Source organism: Mercenaria mercenaria, chromosome 4 (assembly GCF_021730395.1).
Source record: "Mercenaria mercenaria strain notata chromosome 4, MADL_Memer_1, whole genome shotgun sequence".
Lineage (NCBI taxonomy): Eukaryota > Metazoa > Mollusca > Bivalvia > Venerida > Veneridae > Mercenaria > Mercenaria mercenaria.
This window is the reverse complement of record NC_069364.1, coordinates 62,023,477-62,037,401: the sequence shown is the minus strand read 5'-3', so window position 1 is coordinate 62,037,401 and position 13,925 is coordinate 62,023,477. Positions and strand designations below refer to the sequence as shown.

Genomic DNA, 13,925 nt, shown 5'->3' with positions numbered 1-13,925 from the left:
TCTGGATCTTATAGTATATTTTTGTGACTTTTCAGAAAAGGGATTAAGTTTTAAAATTAAAGATTTATACTAATTGACACTTCTAATGCCCCCTTGATAATTAGGCTATTATCTTTCAATTCAATTATGGTATATTCATGAAGTTTCCCAGGTGTTAAACAACATATATTGTTAATCCAATTGTAAAATTTCAAAAAAATTTAGCACCAGTAATATGAAAGATAATTGTATGAGTGTTGAGAAGGTGTTAGAAGTGTTTTAATTACTATATGATAGCATAAGTTAATTTTGTGAAAATTTTGAAATGTCATTTAAAACATATTGTTTTGAGGGTACACTAAATAAAAAAAAAAATCTACTTTAACTAACTTTTACAATATTGGCAAAATAACAGTTGGCAGGTTAACTTTTAACTATATTTACCAAATCATTTCACTAAGCTGTAAATGAGAGCCCTTGCAGTTTAAAAGTTTAAGATTTATTCAGTAATCTGGGCATTGCCATGATAGTTAGTTTAAACAGTATTCATTAGATATATCATGTACATAAATATATACAGTAACATTTACAATCAAAATGATGTAAAGGATCTGAAAACAAGTTTGATAGTTCAGTCCATGATAGTTCAGAATTAAAATATTTCTAGGAAAGAATATATTCTTCCAGACCTATGGTCTTCTTTTTATAAAATGAAATCAGACACTTATAATGAAATGCTGTAATGCCATAATTAATAATGATATAATAATAATATATCTATACTGCAACACTTTCTGTTTCTTGTTAGTCTTTACAGATGTTGGGTACACTAAGAATGGAACAAGTAAATTTGTGTATTTTAGTGTCTTAGAAATGCTGTTACTTGCTAAATGAGCTGCAGAAAGGGAGTCTGAATATTGACTGAACCTCATCTATAGTTTCTCAATGCTAGATGAATACTGTTTCAGTTTTGCTCTGTTTTACAAAGAAAACTCAAATGGTATTTTCTTTAATGTTGTTTCAGATATTCATGAAATAATATTTTAAATGTTTTTTTGAGCAAGTGAATAAATAAGATATAAAGTAAGAAACATTGCTCTAAGTTTTCATTAGGAATAATGCTATATGTTCTAAAAATGTAATATATATTTTACTCCTTGTTGAGCAGATGTTGTATATTTGTTTTTGTACTTACAGGAAATGGTTGTGAAAGATACTGATACGAACACATCTACTGGACAGGAACATCTGAATGATGAACTTTCTACCTATAAAACAGCCAACAGTGAACTTTCAGAAAAAGTGTCAGAGCTGGAACACAGACTAGCAGATACTGAACACAAGTTGAGTCAGAAAGATGAGAAAATTGCCTTCCTGCTTGAGAACATGCAGGAGATGGAAGAAAGACTCACACAGCTTTCAGCAGAGGAGCAGGAAGGTCAAACTGATGATAACTCTAAAGTGCATGAACTGGAAAAAGAAATTGAAACATTGAAAAAGACAGTAGAAGAAAAAGAATTCAAATTTACAAAAGCCTTAGCTACAGCAAAGAAGATAAAATTACAGTTGAATCAAACCCGTGATGGATTAGAAAAAATAAAAACTGAAAAAGACACACTGGAAAAAGAATATGCTGAGGGTAAAAGTAAAGTTGATGCCAAGGATAACGAAGTGCAAGAAAAAGTTGTTGCTGAAAATCTGGTTGCTAGTGAAAAACCACCAGAAGTGAAGGACACGAGTGAAGAAAAAGTACAAACACAAAAGATAATCCAAGATTTACAGTCACAGTGTCAGACATATGCAGAATTTTCACAACAGCTGCAAGAACAAGTACAGAGTCTCACAGAAGCACAACACTTGTCAGAGAAGACTGTGAAACAAATGGAGGAGAGTTTTGTTCAGTTAGATAGTGAAAAGGAATTACTAAAGAAAAATTTACAGGAAAAAGAAGAGATTTTAAGTCAAATGGGTCATGAAACAGAAGAACTAAGACGTTCTGTCAAACACCAAAATTCCATGCTAGAGGAAAAGATCCAGATGAATGATTTACTGCAAAATGAGCTAAAGTCTGTGACAGAATCATTTAACAATTTTAGAAATTCTGCAACAGCCAGTCCAAATGAAGAATTAACTCATAAATTATCAGAAACAGAGAGACAGCTTCAAGAAAGTAGGGGTAATATAGAAAACTTGAATGAGCTGTTACAGAAAAAGGAACTGTTGTTAAGTGAAATGAAAGAGCAGTTTGATGAAATGGTAGAACAAAACACATCTTACGAAAATACTATACAAATGCTACAAACAGAAATGAAATCTAATACAGAACTGAGAGACCAGTACAAACAAGAGCTTGAAGACTCTGAAAACAAGAAAGCAGATGTTCAGAGACAGGCATTGGAAGCAGTTACAGGATTACAACAGAAATACCGGGTGATTGAAGCTGAGTTTGAAGAACAGAAAAAGGTTCTTGTTAAAATGAATGATGAGATCCTTTCTAAAAATGCAGAAATAGAACAACACGTGAACACCATTCATGAAACAGACAATCTTAGAACAGTTATAGCAGAAAAAGATATGAAACTGGAACATCTGACACAAAACATTCAGGAGTTGATCAACTCAAACCAAGAAAATGAATTAAGTTGCAGTAACTTAGTATTAGAATTGAAAAACCAAAGGGAAACTGTAAAGGATTTAAAGAAAGACTGTAGATGTAAGCAGTCTGAAATAGATGAGTTAAATTCAGCTGTAATAGCTCTGGAAAATGAAAAAGAAGAAAGAAATCAATTGTTTAAGTCTTTACAAAATGATTTAGTTGATACAGCTACAGAATTTGATAAAACTAAAACAGCATTATCTCAAAAGGAAAATGAAATGTCAGATTTGAAAAGACAAATATTAGAAATGGAAAATAAAAGTGCTGATTTTGAATCATTGACTGAGCGAATTCAGACATTGGAAACACAGATGTTGTGCAAAGAGAATGAACTTGGTTCTAAAGCTAATGAATTAGAAATGATGACTAAAACACTTATAGATGTAAGATCTGAATTACATGAACTAACACAAAGAAATGAACAAATGGTTGAGGAGAGAGGAAATATCTTTGCAGAAAATGATAAAATGAGAGAAAGTGTTGCATCTTTAGTAGCAAGTGAAGCCATATTAAAAGGTTCTATTGAAACGAAAGATAATGAAATTGAGAATTTAAATGTTGATAGATCTCAGCTGCAAGAGTTGTGTTCAAATAAAGATCAGGAATTAAATAATGTTAAAGAAACCATGGCCTCCATTGAGAAAGAACTGTCAGATAAAAATGATATAATTAAGCAATTACAAACAGAAGTGGAAAGTCTTAAAATGAATCAGTCAGAGGAGAAATTAGATAATCAACAAACTGACACAACTGAAAAGGTTGAATCTCTTACATTGCAAAATGCACAACTCAACCAGACAAATCAGGACTTGATGTCACAGCTTGAAAACATGCGCGATTCTTTTGAGAGCCTTAAACAGGAAAAACAGAGCCTTTTTGATGATTTGAGTGCAATTCAGGATGAAAATGAATCTCTGAAACTAAGCTTTGAGAAGTATGAAAAAGAAAAGAATGAGGCTGAGGCTGCAAATAATACTGAAATTGATGGGAAATTATCAGAACTTACATCAACTATAGTTAATATGAAGAAAGAAAATGATGAACTTCGGTATGAACTGAATTCTCTTACTGCTGAAAATAGTGAAATGTGTGAAAGTTTATCAGCAGTAAGAAATGAAATGAGCAATATGCAAAACCATTTTGACACGATGAAGTCTGAACATGACTTGGTTCAAAGTGAGTTCCAGGTCTTAAATATTGACTATGGGAAATTGGTGGAGGAAAAAACAGCTCTTCTGGATCGCATAAGAACTCTGGAAGACAGCAACCACAACAGATCAGTAGAGAGAGAGCATAATGAAAACACATGGGTAGATGGTGTAATTGTTCGAGAGGAAATGCAAAGGCAATCTGCTTCAGTACAACATGTAAAGCACATAGCCCAGGCTACACCAGTCCTTCCAGAACAGGAAGCCATGGTTTCAGAAACGTTTGACAGTTTACAGACAGATCCACTAACTCAAAATATTGATGTTGCAGAATCAAAGACAGACAAAATTAAAAAAGAAATTGAAACATTGCAGACACAACTTCAAGAAGTAAACCAAGAAAGAGATGCAGTTAAAGAGTCACATAATACTTTGCAGGCAAAGTTTGAAAAGTTGCTAGCCAAATTGAAAACATTTAAAGAAAGGAATGACAATCATGAAGCAGAAATTGCTGAATTAAAACAACAAAGTTCAGCAAGTGAAAGAGCTATTAGGTCTGAAAATGACCACCTTAAACATAAATGTGATATACTTCAAAATCAAGTCACTGATTTGGAAAAGGAAGTGAGTGACATGGTTGAAACTAATCAGCAGCAGCAAACATCCATTCAGGCATTAAAGAAAGAAAAAGAAAATTTAGAAACAAAATTACAGCAGTTACAGAATTCCATTGATGAAGCAGTAAGTGAAAGGATAAAAATGTTGCAAGACCATGAACATGTAAAACATGAACTAGAGAACAGTAACAGTAAATTAAATATGGAGAAAATACAAGCTCAGAATAGAAATGTTGAATTGTTAGAGGAAATAGATGGTTTAAAATCAATGTTGGATGAAGCAAATGAATCAGTTGAGAATTTAACATCAGATAAGGAAGGATTAGAAGAGCAAATAACAAATCTTGTGTCACAAATGTTTGGAGACAAAACAAAATCAACTGAACAAGATCAAGTTTTGTCCGATTTGAAACAAAAATTGCATGAAACAAAATTACTTGTTGAAGAAGTAAAACATAGAGAAGAAATTGCTGAACGTAAATTAGTAGACTTTAAAGAACAGTATCAAATGTTAGAAAAAGATAATGACCACTTCCAGTCCCTTGTCCAGAAAACAACCAGCACTAATAATGAACTGAAGCAGGAGAATATAAAACAGAAAATGAAAATAGAGAAACTAGAAATTGAGTTGAAAGAAAGTGAAAGTAATGCAAGGAAAGTCCAGAATTTGGAAAAAGAAATTGCTGATGCAGAAACAGAAAAAGGCCATATAGAAGAGGAAATGGATGGTTTGCGTGAGGATATGATTCAAGCAAGGAAGGAAAAGAATGATGCCATAGCAGAAAGTACTCGTGTAACAGAAAAGTTGAATGCATTGCAAGTTGAGTCGGAATCCAAGAGAAATGAAATAGAAAGTCTGAAATGGAATTTAGATGAAATGAAAGCTTTAGAAGAAGAATTAGATACAGTAAGGAAAGAAAAAGATCTGAAAGAGAATGATCTGCAAAATGAATTATTGAAAACAAAATCAGTCATAGATGACATCAATGCTCAATTACAAGAAAAGAAACAAACTATTGAGATATTAGAATCCAAGAATAAAATGTTAGATGAAGAACTTCTTTCTGAAAGAAAAGAAAAGGAACTCTTGCAAAAGACTCAGAAAGATCTTGAAAATGAAATTCTAAAGTCTAAATCTGTTATAAATGACCTAAATACAGAGTTACAAAAAGTGAAAGATAATGCTGTAGTATTAGAATCTAAGACTAAGATGTTGGATGAAGTAGACTCAAGGTTACAGAAGTCTGTATCTGAAATGCAAGAAAAGGATACTGTTATGGATGACTTAAAGCAGCAAATAGATCTGCAACAGAATGCTGCTGTGGATAGAATCAATACATTACAAGAAAACGTGAAATCTCTAAAATCAGAACTTGAAGAAACAAAAGTGGACAATGTTGCATTAAAGAAACAAGCAGACAAAAACAATAAGCAGTTACAAAAGTTTGAACTGCTAAAGGAAGAGTATGAATCTCTAAATGATGAATATAACAAAGTGATTACTGACAATAGTGGGCTTGCCAAGCAAATTGAAGAACTTCATTCCAAATTGAAAGAATATTCCACCAAAAATCTCAACCTAGAAGATCACGAGAAGGATCATTTACAGAAGTCTAAGGCTGTTCTAACAAATCGGATTGAACAACTTGAGACAGAATGTGCAAACTTAAGACATCAGTGTTCAGAATTGACAGATAGTAAGACAAATCTTGAACACAATATACAGCACATACAGTTTGAAAGAGACTCGTTAAAAGCCCATCAAGAAGCACTTGGTGCTGATAATCAATCGGCACACTTTCACAGCGATTACTCGAAGCTGCAGCAACAGTTCACAGTTGCTATGCAACAGAAAAACAAGTTGCAGACAGAGGTAAACATGGCAAGAAAAAGTGTGGCACAGCGAGATGCAAGATGTCAACAATTGGCATCACAGGTATGTTACAGGGTTTTATTTATTTAACCAGTTTATTTTACTTAATCCATCTAAAAAAATAAAATTGGATCGCCAGAAATTGCAACTAGATGCTGCTCATTTACTAAAGGAATGTATCAATATTAAGTGTATGCATTTATTGATGTTATAGATGTAAACTTAAAAGATTTTAAGTTACAGAAAATTAACTTGTGATCTACAATGAAATCATTTAATTTTGTGAGCACACAACATTTGTGGTTTGGTTCTAAAAGGCTGTTTCGTGGGGATATAGAATTACGGATTTCAATTTTGAGCATAAATGATAATTTTGTGTCCATGGGTTTTAAATTTATGGAGTCATTGAAATCCATGAAAATTAGTCCCCCACAAATATTAATTATTTCACAGTATTCTGTTTAAAGGACTTTAAAACTTTCACAGGTGCAGTAATACTTTGAGGTTTATCACTTTATTTTTAATATGCTATATATGTGAAACATTTAGGTGAGTCAGCTAGCTGAGGACAGAAGTTTCCTGAATGTACAGTTAGGTGCACTATCTAAGTCATTGAGAGAGAAAGAACAAGAGCTACCTTTCGTTCAGCAACAGTACAGGAATCTGTACCAGTCATACACTGCTCTACAGGCCAAAGTATGTATATAAAAAGTATATAGATTTCATGAAAATATATAGGTTTCCTTCTTTCAATGCATTGTTGGGCAATCTGGCAGGTGTTATAATTGGTGGTAATAAAGCAAACGTTTATCAAGATTCATTTGAATGAAGTACATTAGACAGTCCTGCATAGGTTAGTGGTTAGTGCACCATCTTTGCAAGCATAAAGCCATATGTTGAAACCCCACGAAAGATGGACTATTCTGAAAATGCTTATAGTCTTTTGGACATGACTAAATCAAAGTTCCTTGTAGTGTGCTTTACATCCTGCATATTAAAGAGATAGGGTAAGTTTCTGGAATCAGTAGTATCTTCTGCACTATACTCACAATATCAAAAATGACTAGCAACTTTCAGGAGGGGTGCCCATAGTGCCGCTGGTGGCTATTATGATAATCTAAGACACTAAGGATCATTATCTATCCATTTTCACCAATACCAGCTCATTAAAGTAAAACAGTAATTTAAAAGTACATTTTATATACAGGATATCAATGGTTATTGTTGGATAAATACAAAATCTTCATAAGAGGCCTTTTAGAATATAAACAAAGACAAAAAAATCCTGTTTAAAAAATGAGTTGACTGTGTGATGTTCCTTATTATAGTAGCGGAGGCATGATCTGTTGAAAAACTTATACTAATATTTGTTTCGTATTGCAGACTGCAGAGCTTGAGAAGCGGTTAATTGTTGATTATATCCAGCGATCTCCTGCCCCATCCTCAGGGTCATTGACCCCCGTAGAAGGTCAACCTTCAAGGTCACATGAACTGAAGAGGCGGTAAGATATTTTGTTTATTCTTCACATTTATTGCATTTGTTTATTTTGTATCTCTTTAAATTGAACCAGTAATGTGCCATTTTTGTGCAGTAGAGCATGTTTCAAAGAGTTTTGTCGGAGGCTATGCATGATAGGAAACTAGACAAGTTTTATCATATCACATGTCTGTCACAAATGTAAATTTAAAGACTTTACTTAGTGTGTAGATTTTTTGGGTGTGGATGTTATCCAGCTGGCCTATTTTAAAAAGGTTGATGGTTCTACACAGGTGCCCACTCATGCCTGAAACAATGCCCAGTGGGTACATGGGGTTTTCCTTTACCATGAAAGCTGAAAAAAATCACCATATTATTGTAATGTTTTGGTGTGATAATAAAACTAAGATGTTTGCTAATAAATTTGTTGTTTCTATATGTTTAGATTGGAAGCAACAGTGAATGAACAGCAGAAACTAAAACAGACAAATGTAGAACTTGAACATAAAACACGACAGTTAGAACAGGTGCTGGAGATCACATTACAAGATAGACTTGGAGAGGCAGAGGTTTGTTGTCTTCATTGTTTAAGCATAGCTAGTAGTAGTGCCTTCATCTTTTTATGTACACAACCTACTGTGGAATGGTTTAATGGGAGACTAAATTGTGTTGATTCCATCATTGAAGTAAGAAATTAAGTTGCAACAAATAGAATTTCTGTCAGATTTATTTTCAAGAGTTTAAATGCATGTATTTCAATTGCCATGAAATAGATGTTTAGGCCAAAGCTATCAAATTTCATACCCTTGAAATTGAATAATTTTACAGTGTTTCAATTTGCATGTGAAAAAGATATATATAACCATGACGTATCTTGAAGATGTCAAGGTAGAATATTGCATCTTGTCATTTTTGCAAGGTATAGTTGCTGAACAAATATTTAATTTGTCTAAAATGCTAAACAAATTCTGAATAAACCAGTCATATATAGCATGGACTTGAAACTGTCTGTCAAAACTATGGTCAGATTAACTTTCCATTTTTATGCCCCCAGCATCTACTGATGCGGGAGGCATATAGTGATTGTCCTGTCCGTCCGTTCGTCCATCCGTGCGAGGTTAACCAAATGGGACCGTTTCGTCTAGCATCAATACCCCTTACTAGAATGACTTGATACTAATGCAGATGTAACCTGTGACCATTCCTCATCTTCAGACATCACCTGACCTCAGTTTGACATTGACCTTGACCTCATTTTGGACTTAGGTTGCTTTATATGGGCCATCTCTTGGTTAACCAAATGGGACCGTTTTGTCTAGCATCAATACCCCTTACAAGAATAAATTGATACTAATACAGATGTAAACTATGACCATTCCTCATCTTCAAACATCACCTGACCTCAGTTTGACCTTGACCTTGACCTCGTTTTGGACTTGGGTGCAAAATCTATCGGCAAGGATGCCACTGGGGGCATCAAGCGTTTATTGAACGCAGCTCCTTGTTTAGTGAAATAAAATTATATATGTTCTGTGTGCTTACATTATCAAGATAGAAAACCCTACTGATTTTTCTGCTTTTCAAGAAAATACCAGTAATTAAGAGTCTAGTTTTTGTACTTGATGTTAAAAGGATTATATAGATGGTGATACTGTGAGCAGAAACATTTGTCGAATGGTAACATTGTCTGACTTCGAAACCAGTATTCATGATTTCGAGCCCCTGCTTTGCATGGGTGCTTTACACCTGGTTTGCTAAAAGAACCAGAGAAGCTTCTGGACTTGGCAGGTCTTCAGTATCTTGCACTCTGCCTCACTAAGTTGCCCATGTGGGTTACCGTGGCAACTAAGATAAGTTTGTATGTACATACATGGCATATAATATTGTTTACAGTTACTGGAGCTAGAGCGAGGTGCAGAAAATGGCGACCCTGTAGGAAGAGTAACTGATCTTCAGCTTAGTAAGTATACAATATATAAAAAAATGTCTTTCATGAACTTCTTTACTTTTCAAGAAAAAAATATAAGGTTTACATCATTCTAGGTAATTTCAGTAGTAATTTATTCCGAGTTAAAGATTAGGTTATGGTTAAATATCTTGAGACATTGTACCGGTAATGTTAATTGCAAAAATGTATTTTTTAAGAAAATCAATCTAAAAATTATTGACGCCTGAATCATTGCAAGAAATATTTTTTCAGTGAGGGATGCCAACAGCAGTTACCTGGGACGTCTACAGAGATGGATGAGTTTACAAACGTAAGTTTTTGTTAAATCTTTGCCCAAGATTTCTTTGTGTCACCTGCTTTATATTCAAGTCATGATGACAAGAATTTGCAGCATTTTCGGGTTCTCTTTCACAAGTTAAACTTTACTGGTACAGTATAGGTCATGGTTTTGAGATCATTTAAATGTCTAGCCTTTTATCTGTTCAAGGATATAATGTTTCTATATGTTGTAGATAAATGTCAGAACTTAGAAATTAAGAATATTTATATTCATTCAAAAGAACATTTTGGAGCATGATATTGACTATTGCTTTATTTGTTTTCAGGGCTGGCCCACCTACTCATGTGTGAGTATTAATTGTTTTGTTAAAGAAAATTGCTGATGTGTGGTTGGTGCATCTAGGTAGTAACTGAAATTATTATAAAAGTTCAGTATTACCCCAGGAAACGTTGAATGCGTATTTCTTAATGCAAAGCAAATAATCTTTTTCTTACACACCCATTTCTTTTCTTCATAAACATTAAAAATTTTAGTCTTGGTGAAATTAGAAATATCAACTTCCATTAATCGTTATTGTGATAACACATTAATATGATGCCACAAATTACCTCACACACCAGATATGAAATGTATAAAAGGTAGCCAACCCACATGACTTCAGTATGGTACGCACAGGGAAAATGACTCAATTCATGTAACATTTTTCAATTATTGAAAATATTCATATTTAATTACTTGGAAGTCTGCTTGATCATTTTACTTACTTGGTCATTTTCCTTACAGTGAGAGGCCAGTGCAGTAGGAGTGTAGAGATATAGAGACAGCACATCCTCTACCGACCTGTCCTACATGCTGGACGGCATAGCTGACATTTCAACAAAGTTTCAGTTGTTTACATTGATCACTTCATGCATATATTCTTTGAAAGAGAATGTTCACATGAACTTGGCCTTCATTAATTCTCTTATAATGAAAAGAAGTATAATTTTTGCAGTCCCCTAGGATACATTACACACTTTATGGTACTGAATATCTCATCTCATCTACCATAGCTAAATGTTAAAAAGTAGACCACAAGCTTTTACGCAGTTAGCTGTGGTGTCAAATGATAAGAAAAAAAACAAATCTGGGTAATCATCCATATTACTTTTATGACAATAGAGAAAGTCTCTTTGGATAAGAAAGAACTTACCTAATGTTATTCTAAAGACATAAAATTATAGTCAGTGCTCCGCAGTATATCTATGTATATGATTTGAGTAGCAAATAGTAGATTATTATTGGCAAAAGTCTATGCAGTTAGTGTCATATAATTATGTTTGATTGGAAAATTCAATATGAAATATGTGTGTTAATATTAGGGTAGAATATATGTGTTAATATTAGAGTAGAATATGTGTGTTAATATTAGAGTAGAATATGTGTGTTAATGTAAGGGTAGAATATTCAAAGGGTAGAATATTCAGATAGGTATATACTATTCTGATATTGTTTCATGCAATGTCACAGTTTGTAAATAAAAAAAATTTGTTATGTGTTCAAACACTTATCTCTTGTCCACTTTTGCCATATGTACCTGATTTAGTCAGGTTTATGCATTTAATAGTAACTATTGTTGCTTCATATTGGAGTTGTGTTAATTTAATTGCAGTGGACTTTTTCTTTTATAGATGTTACGTTGAATTGTTTTATTTTGTTTGGTTTTATTTACATAGTGTAAATTTTAATAATTTATTGTAGACTTGCAGGCATTCCTGATTTAAAATATATTTACATTTTCATGATTTTTTTTTTTTTTTGGTATTGTAGAAATTATGCATCCTCACATAAAGATCACCAGATCAATTTAAACTCCAAATGAATGATTGTAAATAGTTGTTAACTTAATTTAAAATATAAGGCCTCAATTGACTAGTTGGTTAAATTGTTGTGTGTTGTCTTTTCTTTACTGGGATTATTGTGTTTCTGTTTGTTTTGAAGTTGTCCCAAATATTACAGCGACATATTTGTATATATATCACTTCGATGTTGAAATTATTTCTGATTGCAAGACTCACAGTTTCAGTGTTCGGCACTGTGTATTGTTTTAACAATTTTTGTTAACTTTTGCGAAGTCCTGTTTCATAAATAACAATCCATGCTAAGTAGCATAGGCCCACATTGTGTGTTTGGTGAACTATCATGTTTTTTTTCTTGTATATAAACATGTACAGTTATTATGATATGATGTAATACATTCCTGTGTAGAAACTAAAAATTCACCATTCTGTTGAACATCATTGTTGGCAGGATTATAATGGCACTGTTACTGAGTCTTGAAGCTGTACCTTCAGACAGCATTTTAACCTGCAATGTATTATGTTTGGCTTCGGCAACCCTTCAATATTTTTATATAAAAATTGAGTTTGTTTGAAGGCCTGCTGAACTTCAAGCAGCAATGTCTTAGTCAAGACTTCAGACCATATCTTCACATTTGTTAGATTATTTTTGTCAAATTCTATTTCTTCACATATCATTTCTCATTATAAAATGAAAAGGAAAATTTCTGTTAAACTGTGTTGACATGTTTTGTAAAAGGTGTATGGGTGTTTATAAATACTGGGATGAAAGGTGTATTGGTGTATATAAGTACTACGATAAAAGAGGTATTGGTGCACAAAAGTACTGGGATGAAAGATGTGTGTAGTAAAATACAGGGATGAAAGGTGTATATAAGTACTAGGATGAACAGTGTAAAGGTGTACTATATGAATACCAGGATGAAAGGTGTATAGATGTATATAACTACTGGGATGAAAGGTGTATGGGTGTGTATATATGTACTGGGAGAAATGGTTCTTGGGATCTCTATAGTCTTGCAGATTACTTTAGGTCAGTCAGATTTTTTATAGATAAGTACTCTGAATATTTTATATTTTTTCTCTTTTTGACATTTTACAAAGTTTTCATGAAGGTAAAAAGTATCAAAAGTTGATGATATTTTCAGTTCTTCATATTGTCAGCAGTGTGGCAAATCTGTGCCGAGAGAAAAAATTAGATAGACTTGTATTATAACTGTATTAATCTGAAAATAGTTAAGAACCTACATTTCAAAATGAGAAAACAGAATTTTGTTATTAATTGTAGAGTATTTTATTGTTCTGCTTTTATCATGTTAAAAATGCTGCCTTTCAGTTGTGAAGTGAATTGTGCTCCTGTCTTGTTACATTTGTTACTATGTTGTGATGGGGAATTTCGTTAATATAGGCTAAAGTTTAAACATGTGTTTCCTAGTCTACTGGTTAGCACAGACAAGTTAATTTCTACAGATTTTTTGATAAACAGGGACCATTTTCAGTCATTTTCCATGATTTTAATTAGTAATCTATATAAATGCTAATATCTGACATTACTACAAAATGTTGTGAAGTTTTACTTTTTCAGTCTTACACCTTGTTCATGTGTCCTTGACACACAAATCTGACCAGTAGATGGAGAAACATAGTTTACTTTGGATAGCCTTATTTATATATCAGCCATATTGCAAACATGTTATTTGGAATAATGGTGAAATTGATGACAAATAAAAGATCTATTTATTTAAATTGACTTTTTATTTCATTGTAAGAATGGCTTATATCTGTATTCATTCACTCATTTTTCGTGAGGAGATATTTGAGAAGTTTGAACAAAGTGATCCAACAATATGCTACTCTAAATAGCTAAATATATTTGAATTGGCATTTGAACAAATGTCCATTAAACATACCACTGGTGTGTTACATGTTACCACACAGATATGTTAACAGTTTATTTGTACATGGTTAACACTGGTCATATCACTGTATGCTAATACTCGTAAACCGTTATAAATCTGGTATAATAAAAACTTACTATGTACTATCCCTGATCAAATCACAATGTGCTAGCACTGGTCAAATCCCAATGTGCCAACACGAGTCAAATCA

General features: G+C 32.9%; 1 protein-coding gene across 4 annotated transcripts in view; it reads left to right on the top strand.

The window, feature by feature from the left end:
* LOC123552917 (uncharacterized) overlaps window positions 1–13,562 on the top strand; it is a 66,678-nt gene extending 53,116 nt beyond the window's left edge. For all 4 annotated transcript variants that reach the window (XM_053541466.1, XM_053541465.1, XM_053541464.1 and 1 more), the window contains 8 exons: window positions 1,177–6,336; window positions 6,823–6,969; window positions 7,657–7,775; window positions 8,196–8,319; window positions 9,644–9,710; window positions 9,951–10,008; window positions 10,304–10,324; window positions 10,762–13,562. In XM_053541466.1, the coding sequence (XP_053397441.1) occupies window positions 1,177–6,336; window positions 6,823–6,969; window positions 7,657–7,775; window positions 8,196–8,319; window positions 9,644–9,710; window positions 9,951–10,008; window positions 10,304–10,324; window positions 10,762–10,780 (5,715 nt within the window). In that variant the 3' untranslated portion in view covers window positions 10,781–13,562. The remainder of the gene's footprint in view (window positions 1–1,176; window positions 6,337–6,822; window positions 6,970–7,656; window positions 7,776–8,195; window positions 8,320–9,643; window positions 9,711–9,950; window positions 10,009–10,303; window positions 10,325–10,761) is intronic.
* The last annotated feature ends 363 nt before the right edge of the window (window positions 13,563–13,925 follow it).